This window comes from Macrosteles quadrilineatus, unplaced genomic scaffold (assembly GCF_028750875.1).
Source record: "Macrosteles quadrilineatus isolate MER2022 unplaced genomic scaffold, UCM_ALF_1.0 Scaffold_4__1_contigs__length_99947679, whole genome shotgun sequence".
Taxonomy (NCBI): Eukaryota; Metazoa; Arthropoda; class Insecta; order Hemiptera; family Cicadellidae; genus Macrosteles; species Macrosteles quadrilineatus.
In genome coordinates, this window is record NW_026542597.1 from 71,193,493 (window position 1) to 71,214,241 (window position 20,749).

General features: G+C 32.6%; 1 protein-coding gene across 1 annotated transcript in view; it reads left to right on the top strand.

The window, feature by feature from the left end:
- Window positions 1–20,749, top strand: part of LOC128992711 (basement membrane-specific heparan sulfate proteoglycan core protein-like) — a 385,028-nt gene that overhangs the window by 252,740 nt on the left and 111,539 nt on the right. The window contains exons 8-9 of the mRNA XM_054416431.1: window positions 16,166–16,291; window positions 19,446–19,568. Of these exons, the coding sequence (XP_054272406.1) occupies window positions 16,166–16,291; window positions 19,446–19,568 (249 nt within the window). The remainder of the gene's footprint in view (window positions 1–16,165; window positions 16,292–19,445; window positions 19,569–20,749) is intronic.

The window sequence follows — 20,749 nt, forward strand, 5'->3', positions numbered from 1 at the left end:
TACCTGGCTGGAATTCTACTAAATTATTTCCTTAACATTGTCAGATTTATTTCCTATTTAAATATCATTAATTTTGATGAGTACTTAGGTTTGCTGCTACAGGAAAGAAAATAGGGGCATTTTTATTGAAATATTGATAGCTTACGATAAAGTAAACAACATTTCATCAAAATATGTCCATAGACAAGCAAGCCACAACAGTTTATTTAGTCTCCATAAGAGTTCGCTAAAAGTAGCCTACAGTCAATTGGAAATTACAATGAAAAGTTTAATTGCAATGAACACATCCAACTAATGATCATGTTATAATATGATCCTTATATTCTGTTAAAAAAATATGATCAATTTGTTATAAAAAATAAAATAGATAAATCGGTGTGCTGGGAGCATATTTTTGGTGTTCGTGCTCTATGCAAAAACTTTACATTTTCTTTCAAAAAGTTGACATATAATATATTTAAGTCATATATATTTATTTATTTAGTTCAAAGGATGTGCTAACTTTAAAAATACTATAGCACTTGAAACCGTTGTTATTTTTACATATCAATATATATCTTCCATATTAAACCAACAGACAAATTCACAATGATTAACTGCAAATAGGATCCCACGTGAGTAATTATACTACGACCACAGACTGCAGCTGATAAAACATTCCGCTCTTTGGGGAAGTGTCAGATGGAAAATGTGGAAATGCGTGATCATTGTGATTTAGAGAATGTTTTAACTGCAGCTGTCACTTTTGGCGCGGGAAATGTGGCGGGAATAGTTTTATGTTGCGGTAAACGATTAAACGAATTAGTTACGACTTTTCAAGTTTAGTACTGCATTGGGTTCGGTCTACATTTTTAAATTCTCGTCTTCACTGACCTACTCTTCAGTTTCACTGTTAAAAACTTTTCGTCTTCGACATTTACCTTACCTTATTTCGCAACAAAATGTAGAAGACAAATGATTGTACGAAGCAATCATAAGCGAAGACAGAAGATTGAATTTGACTGCTGAATAATCAGTATCACGCTGACATATAGCAATTCATATATGTAGTGACTTCGGAGGATGTTTGTCATTTAAAATTATTACTCCGTCCAAAACTATCTAAAGGTTAACAATCGTATTTCCTTTTTTTGTAGTATTAACTGTACATGAGACATTTAAGAACATTTTTGTTCCTTACATAGTTTTAGAACGTTTAAAACTCCTTTGACGAATAGTTAAAACCATTAAGTAAAATACAAATCTTTCAAAAGAAGTTCAGTCATTTTATGAAAGTTTCTTTTAGGACTGATACCAACGAACACATGTATCCAACTGACTTGCACTTTTTTATTTAGGGGTATGCTTGAGTATAATTGGCATTTTCACTTAACCAAAAATTATTTAACAAAATGATGTGCAAATTTTGTTTTTTCACTTATTGTGCTTAGTTACTTAAGAGAGTTAAGAGAAGGTTTTTTAATGATAATTATAACGATGAACAATAATTATAACTGAACAACCAATAACCGCTTCTACTTGATTGTAGAGTAATGTCACAAAGGTTAAATTTAAAAGTTGACGATTTTCATAACAGTCTAGGTCATAAATCAAACCACAGTTGGCTCGCACCCCAATCCGCCACTCAAAACAACCCCTGGTGCTCTTTAAAAGCAATCTTGGACCATCTTCATGCGGTTCTTCAACTCGTCTGCAAATTTGATTGTTTCGTCATTTGATAGCTGAGATTTTTCTTACTACTTTTAGAACCGCTAAATCACCTGCATTTCCTCATCTCAATTTGTTCGCTACGCCTTTAAACAATTTAAGGTTAAAAAGTAAATGTCTACAATCTTTGAAATAAGGTAGATATTTTCAGTTTATAAAAAGCGTGTTCAACAAAGAATAAACATAATGAATAAATAATAATATGTTTAAGGGTGAATTATAAGTCTAACAATTTTCCAAATCCAAGAGCAATAAGCTATATTTTCGGATGTGCAAATAAACATTGTAATGTGCGTTTAAAAAAATATCCCTTGATTTAGTCAAGCCTATTTTTTAAAATGTCCAATGAACCGTTATTTTACGTTAAAATTTAAAAATGATTGTTAATTTTCATTAGTTATAAATTTTTTTATTTAAAAATTACTTAGAGCTGAAAAAGTATAATGAGTCCGTTAAATTTTAAATAGCAGTCATAATAAAACGCTAAATATATTATTTTAAGCTTAATTATGAAGTGTATTATTAGGCCGGCGAATTTTCCCCAGGTGAAAACTAATTGAATGCATTACTGCTGAAAGCCTATAACATAACACATGGTTTCATTCAGTTGAATTTTATTGTCCCTTTTACTGTTCACAGTGGACAATAATTCAGTTAATTGTTGTGACACATTTATTGTTAAGCATTTTATGTAACAAAGATAGCCTGCAAACAATTATTTATTTCGATAACCAAGGGAGATCTGATTTGTAATTTTATAGTTGTGCTGTGTGTAGGCTATTGTTTAAAATTAAACACTATTCAAAAGAGAAAAATCAACAATATCGAACATTTTCGAAACCTCTATTTGTCATGCCGTATTTTCGTGGTTTTTATTTTTTTGTATAGTTTGTGTTTGCTTTTTACCATTTACCATTTACCATCGTCTTCACCGCAGTCCTTGAAGACCGGGAAATTGTCAAATCTTTTTCAATGCTCTTCTTACTTCTTTACTGTACTCGTAGTAAAATTATACGTCTTGGAGTATTAAATCCTTAACGCCTAATGTGCAGTAATGACGGTTTAGATCTAAAATAATTGTTACAAAATTCAAAAAATTACTGCGTAAAAGCATTGACTTTTACTGCACTGAAGTGGGCATCCCATCTATATGGACCAGCGCTATCTATTTTAAACTTTCTTGAAGGATGAGTTCGAATCGGCCTGCCCCATATTGCAGGAATGGTCATTATATATACAAAAGTCAGTATTCTCAATATTGGGCATGTTCTTCGAGAATAGTACAATGCGTCAAAAAAGTGAAAGTTTAATTGGTTGGTTGATTTGATAGAAAACCTCTTTAGGTCATTAAAGGGAGTTTTCTGCATCTTTTGGTTGATGATTTTTTGTGGAAGGTTGTTGAAGGGATTTTCTCCCTCGTAGAATGACTTCTTCTCATACAAAATCAGACGTTGCACTGGGATTGTTAGACGTGTTTCTTGAGTGGTGTTGGTGGATGCGTTGTTTCATATTATAGAGGTGGGCTTAAAACACATGTGAATTGTATTCTAACGTGCAAATGTATGTCAATAGTTGGAGATTTAATAGCTAAATAGCATTAATAACCAGCTAGATAAGTGAACCCACCAATAACCGGGTCTAACCGGTATAGGGTTGGCTCATAAATGGGCACTGTGAACAAATCACCATCCGTATGTAACTAGTTATATATCGATGCAAATCACCAAACAATCATGTAATAATAATCACCACCAGACATACGCCGATTCTCCACTCTCCTAGGGGGTCGTTGCTGACTTCGCAACTCGAGCTACGGCCTAACTATCCAATGCCTAAAACAATGTAAGTGATACTACAACTTACCTATAATAACGAGGTTTAATCATATAACGAACTGTAAGAATTCAAATACTCAATTTAAATTACGCTAAACAGGTGATGTTTCTGCAAACAGTCAGTTTTATCCTTTATTTCAATTTTTAATGCTCACAAAATATAAAAAAATAGTTCTACGCTAATTGATATGCGTTAACACATGGTATTACGTATTGATCTCCGGTAACAGACAGGCTGGACACTGGACAGTGTATAAGGGTGTGTAAAGTAATGACCACAGATGCGTCCCTCTCTCATGCAGATGAAGTCTGTCCGCAACAAAACCGTCATTTTGAGCTGCAAAGTGTTGATCGACGCCCGCAGGACACACTGTCGAGTGGAAATAAAACTGCAAGGACAGTCTGGAAAAGTGGGATGGTTGTGGACTTTGCATAGTTGGTTATGTACATTCCGTTAAGTGACAATGTTTAATGGTTAATCGTTCTCTTTTTGGGTGATGTTTAATTGCTTTACAAAATCAACATAGTTTTGGAGGATTGATCTTGGCACAAATCGCTGTTCAATTAGTTGTTGGAAATTTACTTGGAAGTTTATACAAACAAATCGATAACCACGTTAACATTCCATGAAACAGAATCAGTGCGCAAAAGAAAATTCCAATCCTCGCTATTTCTCTTCAGCGTGGATTCATTAACTCAAATACTCTTTGTGAAACTGTATTATGGTCTGTGAACAAGAATTATCTTTTTAAAATTAATTTTTAACACCAAATTTATGCTGAAATTAAAATCGTATAGAGAAATGCTAAAATAGGAGTTTACTGATGTGTATTTATCATTGATATTACATGGTACAGTCTTTGGTATGTCGTTTCAGCAAGAGAGTCGAGTTAAGCAAGTGTATTTCACTATCAAAACTTATTTTAATGAGTTAAGTGAAATATATTGATTTAGTATATTTAGCTAACTGCTATTATTATTTCGCAAATCTAAATAGTTTAACTTGGACTCCAGTATTAAATTACTTCAATATTAAAATTTTATTTAGAAACCTGTCTTTTAAAGCTAAATATAAACTATCACCATTCGGACATAGATATATGTTGACAGTTCCATTTGCATCAGTCAAATAAATTTACACTTGTTTAAAAATAACTTATTTCGACCAGTATTCAGTTCTACTTCACCTCCCACTATTTCAATTCTCAAAATTCATCAAATAGCTTCGCAAGGTTTGAGTTAAATCTTTTCATTAAAGAAGAAACAAAAGTATTCACAAGCAATTTGATTTTCTATTAGATTCTGTTCGATCAATTTTTATAAAATAAAATAAAACCTGAGATCAAGTTATACCAAAGTATATCAAATTATTGATTATACCAAACTATTAAAATTACCATGTTAAATATTTTGTAAATACTGTACATTTGAAACAGTGTACACTTTTGTGTTGTTTTCAGTTTTTTAAATGTACTTATAAAATACTACAATAGTAAAGGCGTGTGTAAAATCTTCATCTTCTTAAGACAACTTGGTCAACTTAATTTACATTTATTGGAAAGTGTTGTGATTTATAAGAATGTTAAATACAAATTGAGAAAACCTACCGCTAGAGATAGTAGGCCTTCTAAGTTCTGGAAAAAAAAAACTCATTTAAGCTTTGTTTAGAATTGGAAATACATTATTTATATTAGATTTTCAAGGATTACAATACAGCGCAGGTGTTAGGTGTTTATAGATAACTTATCACTATGCAGGAGAGTTTATCTAGATTACGTGATCATTACAGGTAGGTATAGATTACACGATATCTACCTGGAACATTTCTTTGTAGATAATACGATCATTAACTATTAGAGATCGGTGTAGATCACAATGATCGTTACTCAGTATAGGTCCGTGTAGGTTACATGATCATTACCAGATAAAACATACTAGGGAGCATGTTTTATCTATGTCACTACCCAGCAGACTGTGTAGTCAGTGTAGATGACATGATGATACAGAGGTTGGTATAAATTACATCATCAACATTCATTATAAATCGGTGTAGGATTCATCCAATGTATCCAGTAGAGAACAATATACTCTATAGTACATTATCTCTGCCAGTAGAATTCAGGGTAGATGATCATAGATTACATAGCAAAGTTTGGTATAAATTACATAATCAATATTTATTATCGATCGTTGTAGGGTTCAACCAGTAGAGAACAATATACATTACATGATCAATACCCGGATAGGTCGATGCATAATTAATTATCATGACCCAGTAAAAAATCGGTTTAGATTATAAAATCATTACTTAGTAGGGATCGGTGTTTGTAGATTACATCATCACTACCCAGTTCAGAGGCCGGTGTACATTACATGATCATTATTCAGCGTCCTCGGAGGAGAGTTTCTGCCGTTGTTGGTGATGTCCAGGTAATGGGGTCAATACCCATTAGCGTCCCTACCCTCAATATTGGCTATATTGAATTATCAAGCAGCTCAGTGTCCCGTTGGTATCGGCATCCCTGGCGAGATATTCAATACAGAGATATTTCATTGATTGGTTGAAGAGAAGAACACTTAGGGTTTTTATTAGTAAAAATTTCAATGTGTATGGTTTTTGACGATTGGTGTATACTAATTTAGTATATCCAAAATGATTTCTTGGTTGTATTTTTAATACATATATTGAAATGGCTACTAACATTTAATATGCTGGTTTAATGCTGGGGGGGATATTAGAGGTTTAATGTGTTTTTGGTACACTTTATTTTAATTAGATATTTTGGTTCTTACAATGATTAATTTCATGGCTTTCGGCTTCAAATATTTAGATTTTTATCATTATGCAACTATCTTCACCTTAAAATAGTAGATACAGTGGTGTGTTGGCATCGTACAATTCTAATTTTAATCCAATCAAAGTCCTAATCTAAAATATTGTTTGGTTAACCATAATTTTATTCATTGGTTGCTAAACCGTGCAACACAAATAAAACACTATCCTCACTACTGAATATATTCGTGCGAAAAATCCCTCGTCTGCAGTTTAACTAACAAACACAACCCACAAATCAAGCTTGTATAATGATGTAATGTGTAGTGTCCACAGGGAATGAAATGTCAAAAACGCAGCGGATAGTGCGGTAATGTCAGTTCGGTGATTTAGGCCTAGTGTAAAGTGTTGCTCTAAACCACACTTTAAAACGCCCCTGTGTACTGTCGTGGCTCTTCTAATGTGTGCGTGTAATTTAAATAGTGAGGTTTTAAAAGAAAATTTAATAAATGTTTGTAAAGATGTATAAATACGTTATATTAATTTTTTAAATACGTTTAGATAAATGAATGGGTGCAGCATGTTTGAGCCTTTCGCCTTTTTTAGATCCACGCTATATTTGCAACTAGCTTCCTGAATTGTATAATTGAATTTTTATAACAAATTTGACATTTTATCCATATTATGGTATAAGAAATTTCATATTTTCAACTATAGAAAGGTTAGTTAACCTGTATGGTGTGGTATTATAGTGGTTTTTATTCTATTAGTTTTCTATTAGTTCAGCAGTTAACAGGTTAAATAAAGGAAAAATCATTCAGTATTTTACAGCAGATCAATCTGTTGATGGCTCAACTAGACTATGTTTGTAGTTTACACACAATAAAAAAGTTCCACAGTTTATTTAAAAACTTACACCCAATTATTAAACATCTAAATTTTCCGATTATTAAACATCTAAATTTTACATGTGTGTATTACTTTTTTTAAGGAAACTTCAATTTTTCATGAATTTTAAAACTTCTATAAAAGTTCACTCGTTTTAGTGTGAAACATAAACATCGACGTAGCTCTTTTTTGTAACCAGTCTCAAGTTTATCTAATAAAACATCAAATAAGTCGACATATTCGTCTACAGTGCGCCATATTGTAGAGTAGGTAGACGGCTAGATCATGTATCAAGCGATACGACTACACTCTGCTTTGCTACGGGACACCCTGTGTTAATTAAACATTCTCTACATTCGAGTGGAGTCTTGTAGCTACTCCAGTGCCACATTCTCACTGCATTTTTCTGTCTTTTAAACTTTACAGTATTAAATACCCTCTGGTATTGCAGTTTATACAAGTTGATATTAGTTCTGTGATTAAAAACGTGTGGAAACTTCGAGTGTGGCAAAGTCGGGTGTGTATGCATGAAACAACAAAGGGATCACATTGTACAATATTTAACTACAGGTGCACATAAAAGAAAATCCTGTTATAAGGTTGTAGGTTTTTACATATTGCAAGCATTCTTGAGGAAAATATGGGCATAAGTTTATGTTATTTGTGGTTGCACATAACGTATATTGACGTGACTTAACAGATGCTTTAGCTAACAAGGCGTCCAATCAGATTTTCTTGTAAAAAAGCCCGAATATTGAACAGAAAGCTGTAATTTACATCCGCGCAATCTACAAATTTAGTACATTTTGGTCTAATATGACAGGAAAAAACTAGGACGATTCAGCAACTTTAACATGATGAAGGGATTCCGTTTTCTCTCAATACTTAAAGCTTACCTCTTCATCTTCAAAATCGTGCTAATTCAATAGAAGCTGAACAACGCTTAGTTTTGAATGTGATTTTTCTGCTAATGCTGACAGCCACAGCCACCCACTATTGTCACGATTGCTTATCAATGCTGATCTGTTGGTTCGGCTGAACCAGAACCCTGACACCTCACGTGCAAAACATCTGTCTCTTATCAGCTGTGTTTCCTGTTGTTGTCTCTCGAATAATTGTGACTGTGCTAAGGAAAATGTGTGCACAGAGCAGTTTAGTGGTAATTTTGAGAATAATCAGTAATTCTGAGAAGATGATTTAGTGAATCTCTATATAAAAATGAGTTCTAAAGTTTTACCATTAAATGAAACTTTGTGCCACTTATACAGAAGACCATGGCACTGTTGAAAACGCTCTATGAGTTTAAATTGTGACCAAACTCTTAGAATATATTTAAGTGTTTTTGATTTTCGATATGTTTTTTTTTTCATTTGGTGTGATATATTGCAATGCCTTAATTGTTCTACTTGTCACAGTTTATGGTGAGGTTTTGTTCGGATGGATTGTGTTAAAATCACAGTTTATGGTGAGGTTTTGTTCGGATGGATTGTGTTAAAATCACAGTTTATGGTGAGGTTTTGTTCGGATGGATTGTGTTAAAATAAGCTATATTGTTTATTTGAACTGAAACATCTCCCCTTAAGTTTACGGGGTACAAATAAAGTAAAAGGAGAGAACCTTTGTTGTTGGTTTTTGTCATAGGAACTAGTTTCATTCAGTAATAAAAACCCGTACGCTTTAGGTTTACCCCTGCAAACCTCTATAGCTAGCTGTTAAAATTTATTTTCACACATCATACTGTACTTTTGTCATTCAGTTGTTTATTAACTCCAAAAATGCAGAAAGCTCACAATCCTTTGTATTTGTGAACGGCTCTAAGTATTGAATCGGTTTCGTCTATGTTATACACTATACAGGTTTGTACATTTAAAACGTGATCAGTTCTGTTGTGAGTCGGAGGGTAAACATAAACTAAAAGTGAAGTGAGTGCTATATAAAAGTTGGTCAATTACAATTACAAGTTTACAAACTAACATAGACCGTTTTAATTAAACTAATTTGATCAGTTTTAATACAACTTTATCGTTGGCCTAGTTGATGCCAAGATTGAGGTTATGAGTACGTTTAAGAGGAAGTGGTGTTTAAGGACGGAAACGCTCCGAAAAGTTCATGAGCCATTGACTTCTCTCAGCTTCTTGTAGAGGAGCATTAGCATTTGTATACACTGTTGATACTTTGCCAACTATAATATCTAAACAAAAGTTTTTTTAAATTTGTTTCGTAGATTTTTATCTAAACTATTTTCGTATTGATACTCCATAACATGTATTTTTTTAAGACTGGATGAAATGTAACATAACGTTAGTTTGAGCTAAAATAATAATATCCAACTTTATATTAATATTTATTTTTTATGTTAGTGGTCAGTTAAAAAGTTAAGCTATTTTTTAAACGTTACAGTATAAACAGCATGATTTTTTAGAACCTAGAATTAATTTGTTTATGGACTAATTAATAGGGCTAAATAAAACAAGCATAGGAGTTGCTAAAACCATTTAACTACTTTTTTTTACTATTAATTGTGACTATGTAAAATCTCATATAATTTATTTCATGTCTTATGATGATCATTTACCACAGAACTTTACCTCATTTATCAAATTCCTCAGTAAAGTCTACGTAATTTTTCAGGGTAAATATCGATCCATCCTTTGTTTGCTAAAGGTATAACTCATCAATATAGTACAAGTGTTCAAATTGGGTTCAGAAGAATATATCATAAAATACTATTAGTATGATTATATTAAATTCAAACAAACTTGAAACAGTGTAGCTGCAAATCACAGAATACAGTTAAGATCCTTCAGATAATTACTTACCAAGCTTTTATCTCGGGTTTCACATAATTCTGTCATTATTCCTTCCATAAAAACCGCAGGCGCTTTGCATATCGCTTAACAGTTTATATCGGACAGAGTTTTAGTTTTAATTAAAAATTGGCTTCGTCGTCGACCGCCACTTTGAGCCTTACTAATGGCGTAGGCCATAATGATGAGACGCAGAGGCCTAGAGATAGTGTGAATACTGAGATCTGGAGAGCATTTGCTAGGGGAATGTTTGAAATAATTCGTTTATAATAAAAATGTTTACCTATAATAAACCATTTTATAGGCGTATGGAAAAAATATTTGGAAATAAAAGTTGTTTGGGAGATAATTATGGAAATTTTCTGCACGTATTGAAAAACAACATACAATTTTGCACCCATAAAACTGTACTTAACCTTACTTTACCTTAGCTTCGAGCAATGCGATACTACCGCGACACAGTAGGACTAGTCTGAAGTATATGTATAATTCGATTCCGTGCTTGATCCTAGCGTTTTAAATTAGGAAATGAATATGTTTTTAAAATCAATATTTGAAGTTTAAGATTGATGTTTTAAAGCTACTGAGGTTGTTTGGTTGCTTTGATTTCTATATTGCAATGAAAATGAGAATAAATTGTATTTTTCTTTGCAGGTAAGACGAAAAATGGGCTCAAACATTCTACAAAGTGTACTGTGAGTATGTAGATAGGTTTAGTTTAGGTGTGGGTTTCTCAAAGTTTGGTGGTTTTCATCACCTTGTGTGTTTTTTTTTTTTGGAATTTTCTCAGGTAAGAGTTCAGTCCAATCACGTATTGCATAATATTACAAATTTGCCAAAATTCGTAATGTTTTGTGTTTGGGTTGTTAAGTGTTTAAAATCAAATAATTCTAGCAGATGAGGTAGTGTAACATGTTTTGCAAGGACATTTTTGAATGAAACCATAGTGTTTTGCCATAGACTCCTCTGGATGAATGTATGTAACCGGTTTAGCTTCAATGAAAATGTACAATGTACCTTTAATTAATTTATCCACCCACTATTATTTTGCAATATGTGTTTGGCTTTTGGTCTGTTAGTTTGTATGAATTTATTTGAATTTTTAGATGAATGAACGTTTAATAATTCTTAGCTCTCTGCATAGTTATTAAAACTTTTGGTGGAATTTGTTTTTCAAATACGATTAATAAAATTACCAAAAGACTAAGGTATTTCTCTAGACTGGCACTATTATTGTTGCTTTCATGGCATCCCTTAATTGAAAATAATTCATTGTTGTAATGTGAGTAAAAACATATTGTCCGCTGAAGAATTGGTTTCTTACTTTTTTTACCTCCTTGAAAAATTTGACCTCATTAAAACCAAACATTAAAAAATTAACATTTGTCTCATCACATTTTAGTCTGACATTATTCTACTATATTTTTTGCTTTTTAATTGCATTATGCCTATATTGTAACATTGATGTTTAACAACTCCAAAGGATTGAGTGGGAGTTTGTTTTTCGCCGTCTGGGAGGGTATTTTGGCTCCAGCTTCTTGAAATACCGCGGGAGTCTGGCAGATAGCGCCTCTTGAGTGGTTGAGGTCAGGAACCTAAAACACCAGCTGGTGTCTAGATTGAGAGGGGGGGGGGGTTGCCAAATCTAGGGAAACTTTGAGTAGAAATTGCAAAACTTAAAAAAATTATATCGCAAAACACTGAAAAAGTCTTATGGGGTGATAAAACTCTAACAAAGAAAACAGATTGACGTTGTCAATATCTTAGCAATGATTCTCGACTGTTAATTCGATTTAAAAAATCAAATTCCATTCATACGATACAACAGGGTTTTTATTCCTAAATGAGGATTATTGATGGACGGGTGTTAAGTTAATGTGGAAAGGAAAACGACAGGGTTATGGAAGAAAGTTAGGAAATTGATAAAATTGATATACAAATGTTAGTTAGTTTCAATTACTTGTGACTTGATACTGTATTAAGCTGTGTTTGTAATGCAGTTGGCAGTTAAAATTTTGTAATAGGCTGAACTTTTTTTTTTAAGAAATATGCAATAAATATAAACTAGTGTCCCTGTTGCTCGAATTCGAGCAATTGCTAAGTATTACATGCGTTATTTTAAAATGAATTTCAAGCAAGTCAGCAAGTTTGTAGCAAACTGTTAAATTAGCAAACTTATTGACTGTTTACAAAAAACATATGCTCTTCTTCTCACTTTTGATTTCTGACAACAGCTGCTGGAGTTTCATAACAATTTTTGTTTCCAATGTTAATCTTATGGAGAAATACGAAACTTTAAAGGCCTCCATGGCCTCACTCTCTCATTATTTCCCTAAAAAGAAAGTTTCCTGCACAACTTCACGCTACGCTCTTTCCAATGACACCAAAAACATGACAATTGGTTCAGTAGTTTCGGAGGAGTAATTGTCACAAAAAATCTGCTTGCGTATTAAATAAGTACTAGTGTACATGTTGCTCGAAATCGAGCAATTGCAAAGAAGTACAGGAGTTATTTACAAACAAATTACTTGGTTGAAAACTTATAACAGTCATAATTTCCAATGATTTTAAAAGAGCAAACCAGCCAACTAAAAGATTATGAACCAATGGAAATACTTACAATTTACATAACAGTCCTTTTCCATTTTAAAGGGTGAATTTTTAACAATCAAACTGCCCATGGACGGGAAAAGGAAAGCTTACAATTTAAGGTCAACGTAAAAAGGCTGTCAGCTTTTATTAAGTACCGTACCTAAGTTATTTAGCCAATTTGTAGACAATAAGGTGTAGGCTACTTTAAACTCTACAGGACAGAATTAGGCAAAAACTGGCAGAAATCTGAAATGGTGTTATTTATCATAGACTTAGTCATATGCCAAATCCTTAAAATAAAAATTTTATAACTAACTTATATCATTAAACACAAACCAACATCCAAAACTATACACATTTTTAATACAACTTCGATAATTTACACATTGACTGTTTACAACATATCTTTTTCTTCTCACTATTAATTTTTGCTTCGCAACGGGAAAAATCTGTTTCATAATTATTGAAATAGATTTGTAATAATCTATCATAAAGTTTAAGATTAAATAAAGCTACCACATAGTTGTTTTATTTTTTTATCAGCTGTCTAAAATTGTGAAATAGGCATTTGACAGTTCTGGTTGTTTACATTTAAATGACAAAGCAAATGTAAACATTGTGAATTTTCTCATGCTTCCATGGAGACCAATTATTAATATTTAATTTCTGACAACAGCTGGAGTTTCAAAACAATTTTTGTTTCCCATGTTAATCTTATGGAGAAATACGAAACTTTAAAGGGCCCCAGGGCCTCACTCTCTAATTATTTCCCTAAAAAGAAAGTTTCCTGCACAACTTCACGTTACGCTCTTTCCAATGACACCAAAAACATGTCAATCGGTTCAGTAGTTTCGGAGGAGTAATTGTCACAAAATTCCTGCTTGCGTATTAAATAAGTACGAGAGGTCGTCCAGTGGTCGAAACTCGACCAAAAATATGTAATGTACTCACTTCTCTATTTTCACCCCACACTGTAAATAAAACATGTGATTGGAGTTTCTTCCGTTTGTTTTGATTTTCTGTTTATATTTCGTTGTTATTTCGTCACCAGCATGGCAACGCATAAAATCCATGTTAATTTTTTCAAATTTTTAAACTCATTTTTTGTGTTCATCTTTGAGCTTATTTAAATTTATGAAGGGATTCTGCACACCTACAGGAAAATTGCTTTCTAACGGTATGCGCAGATTTACCCCACGATGCACACAAGCTGAGAAAAAAGGTTTTAAAGAAACATGCTTGCCTATTAATATATAGATAGATAGATTAGTATCGGCGAATAAGGATCATAATCCACGATCGGTAGGTATATATTAAAATTAATATTCATAAACAAATTGCCATGAAAAAGTTAGAAAATTTCACTTTAAATCATTAAGTCATTATGCCTATGTAACAAAAATATTGATGGTTTGCGAAATCGTGGGGCGCGCCTGCATTTCCGTGACGGCAATCCAGATACTCGATGCAACCTGCAGTACTTGATAGACTGGTGAACCCACGGATATTAGAATTTAGGCCATACTGTATATTGTTGCGTGATCGTCTGTGCCCCAGCATAGATTTGTCAGATACACATTTAAAATTAAAATAATTAATACAATAATTTTGTTGCCTCAGAAAATTATAACCAATAATAATCCCATAATAATGCACAGTAAAAGATACATAGCAAGACATCAAATATTTATAAAAATTAGTTTAAATCAATGTAATAGTCCTACACTAGTTAAAACTACTGTATGTGAATTATTATTTTTTACTACCTAACCAATAATTTGTATTCAAAATATGTTAAGTAATTTATATGCAGCTCCAAAATTATAATTGTGAAATACTGATCTAAATGAAACTTTTTCCTTGTTTTCAAATATCTAAATTCTCCATCTGACACAAAATAAACCAGTAACTATTAAAAAATGCGCTCAAATAAACCCTTTCCAATTCAATCCCAAACAATAAAACAAAAGCATAAACAACCGTCAGGCGGTAACAGAACGAACAATTTGTACGTGTAATGGAGAAACTTGCAAGTGATAAATACAGCGCAAGAGGAGACGGATGTGGCGGTCGTCTTGCGCAATTTACACAGAGTATAACTAAGTTTTTGCCAGTTGGAAGCCCCTATAACAATTTAATTAAGTTGGCAATGGGGAAACTTGTAATGTGGTCGGTAAGTCGGCCGATAAATTTACAGTAGCAACTGCTAATGCCTTCATTGCCCTGTTCGCCACCACAATGCGTTTTTGATCAGATCTTGTGCAATGGTAGGACGCAATGTGTGGTTTATTATATGGTGGTTGGTGAACAAACTTGTAGCGTTTGCAGGTTTAATCACAGGAAATGAAGTTGGAAGTTTTAATCAGACGTTTCTTTGGTTTGGATTGTTTAAGTTTTTATGTTCCTCCTGAGAATGTCGAGTTTATTGTAAGTCTAGAAAATTGTTACTGTTGGGAAGTATGGAAATGTTTTTTTTTTACTATGAGGGAAGCTACCAATATTATATAAGAAAATCTGACAAGCATACTTATCACGATTACAAAAAATATCATGCATATTAAAATAATGTTTTTTTTTACCAAATAATACAAATATAGGTGCATCTTATTCAGTTTTGATTTTAATCTGTCTAGGTTTTAGCACACATTTCCTAGAAATTTTGTCACACAGTTCTAACATCAATTATGCAGAGAGCTACTGGTAACAGAATAGTTGTTAGTTGCAGGTATGTGTGTAGCCCATAGACTAGCATTACATATTAGCATTTTTGCGTTTTTATGTTGTTATCACTTTTCTCCTTAGTATTTACTGTTTAGTGTTGAAAGATAAGTAGACCTCTTATCAGATAAAAAATGGATTCAGAAATCGGAGGCTGTAGAATTATTCTTGATCGATCTATATACTAAAAAATATATGTAATTTTCATAGGATGTTTAACTTTGAAGCATTCAATAATACTTGATATTTATAGTAGTAACTCCTTTTTATACGATACTTCATATATTGAACTAATTATTTATTTTTAGAAATTCTTTATGAAATCACAATTTTCTTAGAAAACTGGTAGTCTTTTGAGAAAACTTATTATTTCTGAATAAAATTCCGCCTTTCTCTTGAAAGATCTTGTCTTCTATTAAATTATAATTTCTTCAAGAGACCCCACTTTTCCTAAAAAGAAAAACAAAAAACATTGCTTCAGTAAACTCTTACTGTATTTCGTAAACAATATTCATTATTCCTATAAAAATCCACCCTTACTCCAATCAATCAATTCTGCTATCATAGCATTCTCCGAGTAAACCCATCTTTCTTGTGTAAAATTCATCCTTCTACATAAACATACTGTTCTTTCATAAATCAAGCTTAAAGTCTGTCCTAGTACCACTTTCTCTAAGAAACCCTCAATCAAAATAATATCCATACTGATTATTTAGAATTTTATAGGTGTTTTCTCTACTCGTGTAGTATATTTTTTTGTAGTTAGTATTGTTGTATTCACTTTATATGTATTCGTAGCATAGTTGTTGTACTGTAGACTGATTGGTAGATGTTTTTGCATGAAGCATGCCGACATGATGAGTTTGAGTGTCGAGATGGCAGTGGTTGTGTCGACCGTAGTCGCTACTGCAACGGACGCCCGGACTGTCGGGACTACAGTGATGAGGAGTACTGTAACCACACCAGACCAGGTAGAGCATAGAGTAATGAAAGCAACTAGAAATAAGTCCTTGTAGTTAAGGGTAAGATTATGTAAGGGAGAGTAATATATATACTAGTAAGGTTGAATAACTTGGGGAGCAAGATGATCTAGTGGTAGAGCTCTGGGCTTTGGAGCCCAAGGTCCCAGGTTATAATCCCACCAATCACTAATGCATTTTATCCATATGAGTATGCCGCAACCCTCTATGACTAGCCTGAAGCAATGTGTAAAACAGTTCCCGGCTAGAACCTAGCATCCTAGGATGTGAAGACAAGGTTGAGTAACTGTCATAGGGTGTTTCTAAATGAATATAGGATTTTTTAAAGCTATAATTGGCTTTACATTGAACCATTGACTCTATGAGATTTTATGGCATTCACTCTATATGGATTACCAGTCGCAATTTTCACTCAAAAATAACACAGTTTGGTTCTGATCACTGAGTGTGATAATGTCAAAATTATTTTACTTCTCATAGTTGTCAAGACAGTTAAAGTTAAAAATAGTAAACGTGTAGGGTATTGATGATACTTTAAATGAAAAATCATCTCAAATAGGACTGTCCATAACCCTACAAGTGTTTATTCGAGCACCATTGATCAAAGGGGTCAAGTAATAAGTGAGTTTTTTCTATATGTTTGTGTCTCTCAATTATAATTTTTGTACCCTTATATACTTCCATAAGTTTTCAAAATCGCTTAAGTTTAGGTAAAAAAAAAAAAAAAAAAAAAACTGTTTGGGTGATCGAGGTGGAAACAGTGGAATTCAAATAAAACAACTTAACATCTTATGCCACTTTTTTAAACAAAACAATTTAGCTGTTATCATTAATTTCATGGATAATTATAACTGTAGAGTCAATGCAGTGTTAAAACCCCCATATTCATTCAGAAACACCCTGTATTGTTAGGAAAATTCTGGGTAGTTTAGTGCTTATATACTTTCTATTGCGTTGAGCATGTTGGCATGTCTATATGATAATTTTCCTCAATGGATAAATCTGTATTATGGCATGAAGTACACATTTGATTGGAATTATTTCTTGGTTTGGGCTTTAATGTAATCATTTAATTTATTGACTTAGGTTTGACCAGCTACTATTTCAATCTACTAACAAAATTTAAACTACCTATCCTATATTTCAGTTTTTCATAAACAAAATGTTGTTAAAAAAACGACTTTTGGTTCTTTTAAGTTTATTTATTTAGTACCTTAAAATATTAATGACCAAACTCAAATATATGAAGCAAAGTTAAAGCTCTGCATATATTATAAATTCGGTGACACAAACAAAAAAAATTTGGTTGGGAAAACTCATAACATTTCTTTTAACAGATAATTAAACCATATTGAACTTAGTGTATTTATTTAATTTCTGGCCATGACATGGCTAAGTAGTGAAGTAATAGAGATGCAAATTTACTTTAGTGTTTTTGTTCTAGTATAATCTTTAAGATAAACTAGAACTGTTTTTATTTTAATAACTTCTCTAAAGTGGAACATGATCCAGATTCCGTTGGAAAACATTGGAAATGCTTGATAACCATAATTGTTAAGTGATTCAACCTTATTCCTAATTTGATTTCACATCGGTTAACAGCAATCCCTAGAGGAGAAAAATTCCATAACAATAATTTTACAATTGAAAACTATAAATAATGCTTTTTACTGCATCATTTTGAAATCGATTTGAAAAGCCTGTTGCATAATTTTTTAACACCGCCCTAATATTGTGCATGTAATAACATAAGATGTTATGATATTTTTGGCTTATTAAAAGAAACTTGAAAAACGTTTCCACTTTAATAAACACATAGCCTTCATTATTCTATTAATAATTTTAAAATATTATAAATTTTTCATGGGTACGATAATTAACTTGAATAATACACAAGAATTACTTGTAAGAAAAATAAATATATTGAAATATAATTTAGGTTCTGCAATTTAGTCTTCTGTGTTTTTCAAACGACATCACTGCTTAGGAAGTTATTTAAATTATGCTGTTTGGATATGCAGTGTGTTTTTGTTGTGGTTTCGGATAAAATGAGGGATACATGATACCTGAGTGGTATGCAAATTAGGAGTACTCTTTACATGGTTGAATTTGCCTCCTATGCCTCATAACTGCTGCCTGCACTTACAATTGTTAAGACTTTATCTAGTAAAAAAAAAACTTTTCTCTAATATTCATATCTGTCCAATTTGATAACATATAAACTAATATCCCTAATATATTGACCAAGATAATACAATAATTCTGATCTAATAGACTTATTCTTAAGCTTAAAATATGATACATTCTGATATTTAAAATTAAGCATTAAAAAATGTATGTATAAGAATAACTACCGTAGTCCATATTTAGTTTTTTTATGAGTTGGGTTGGTTTATAAACATTTGAAGTTTGTATTGCTTTGTCATTGGGTTCTTGTATGAAGTATCATGCTTTAGTATATTTTATGATTTCAAAAAGCTTTGGTGTGAGGTGTAAATGAATTATCGATCGAGGCTTTGAAATTGATACACCTTTTACCCACAAACTACACAAAACATTGGTTAAACATATTGCTTCCACCAGAAATAAAAAAGATCGTTATGACAAAATTATAATCATGGTAATGTTATAAAATGCATTTCTCATTTTTAGCTGACATTCCCTTTAAAATGCCAATGGAAAATGGACACCTAAGCTGCTGTAGGAATCCTGTATAAAAGAGTTGAATTAGTTAGCTTACCTTAGAGAATTAGTGTCCAGGTTTTAAATACACAGTAATATATTCGTCCTAAAAAAGATTTGTTCAGAGAGTAGATTTATGAAAAATTTTTGAAGAGAGACATTCCTCTGAACCTCTGAACAAGTCATAAGTATCAACGAAATATCACTGATGTATTTTGTGGCCTGTTGTGTACCTATTATCCCTTGGATTCTAATTTTCTCTGATAAGTAAACTAGCTAAACTCACTTCCTTCACAAAAATTACATTTAGCCAATGACTTTCCTTAGAACCCAGAGCTGTAGTGGTTTAAGCATGTATAAGATGTTGTATTAGTAGTGTGGCATGTATGGACGAATGGTATGATGTGGTATGTATTGGTATGTTTGTGGTATGGTTTTTGACATTGGCTTGACTAACCCCCAGACATCCATCAATGTCCTTTGGGCCAGTTTCTCTGCTCAGTCTCGAGGATATGTGTTCCCCTGTCGAAGAGGTGCGATGGAGTCGTAGATTGCTTGTATGACAGCACTGACGAACTTGGATGTTGTAAGTTTCTCGTGAATTGTACAAGGTATTTGATACGATCTTTAAATCGTTGTTACCTCTGATTTTTAACAATGGCATAATTTCTCACCTAAAAGACCAAAACTCTTATGTAAATACAAGGATTTTTTTACGCAGCTCAAATTACAAGTACGGGAGTCACTGTTTAGAGACGAAATAAGATCACAAGTTGGCAGCCCCGCTTCCTCTACTTAAGTACCAAAATCAGCTGATATGCATTGATGTTTCGTTAGGAATTTATCCACAGGTTTTTCTTTAAAGCACGACCCATGTTTCAAATAAATAATGCATGTATTCGAAAAATAAGTATTATTTTGATCTTTACAGTTAGTGCAACCTGTAGGCGATTTATTGGGTACTGGATTCTCACCTACAAACAATTGCAAACATTTCTTGTCATAAGATGGATAATTTACTTTTATTGTATATAGGTACATAATATACTACATATATAATACGTGAAGCCGATTTTTGTTAACGCAACTCCTCCCTTATTTGTGGACCAATTTCAACGTTTAAGGTGTCAAAAGATTCGTCTCAATATGTATTTTTGCAATAAGGTTTTAAAATTATAAAATTCCTACTCTTAAGGGCGTGAGACCCTCTCAAAGGTCGGGTTTTCCCCATAAGAAATACACAGAACAAATTTAAAAAACAAAATCAGCTGTTTATGAACAGAAACTTATTAGCTTTTGGGGAGTAAATATTAATGTTTGTAATTTTCAGTAGGTTAAGACCAAGTTAAACAGTTAATCAGTTTTGTTGGAAGAGCAGAAAATGCCTCAAGTTCAATGAGTTATGTTTCATACAATGCGGCTCATTGAGCCGCACGGGTGCTCTAGTACTACATATAATCTTTTATCTTGTGAAAACACCATTTTGGGCTTTATTCATAACTAGCTGTACCCGCGGGCTTCGCCCCGTTTAACTTCATAAGTATTCGCATGGCTCATTCACGTCCTGGTTGAAGTTCGTTCGCTACGCTCACTCACCTTTAGGTTGGAGCTCGTTCGCTGCGAACACTTGCCTTCAGGTTAGCTCGTTCGCTACGCTAACTCGCCTCAAGGTTGAAGTTCGTTCGCTACGCTCACTCACCTTTTGGTTGGAAATTAGCTGTTGTCATAAATTAACAAAAAAATTAATAGTGCTGCACCCTGTTGGTA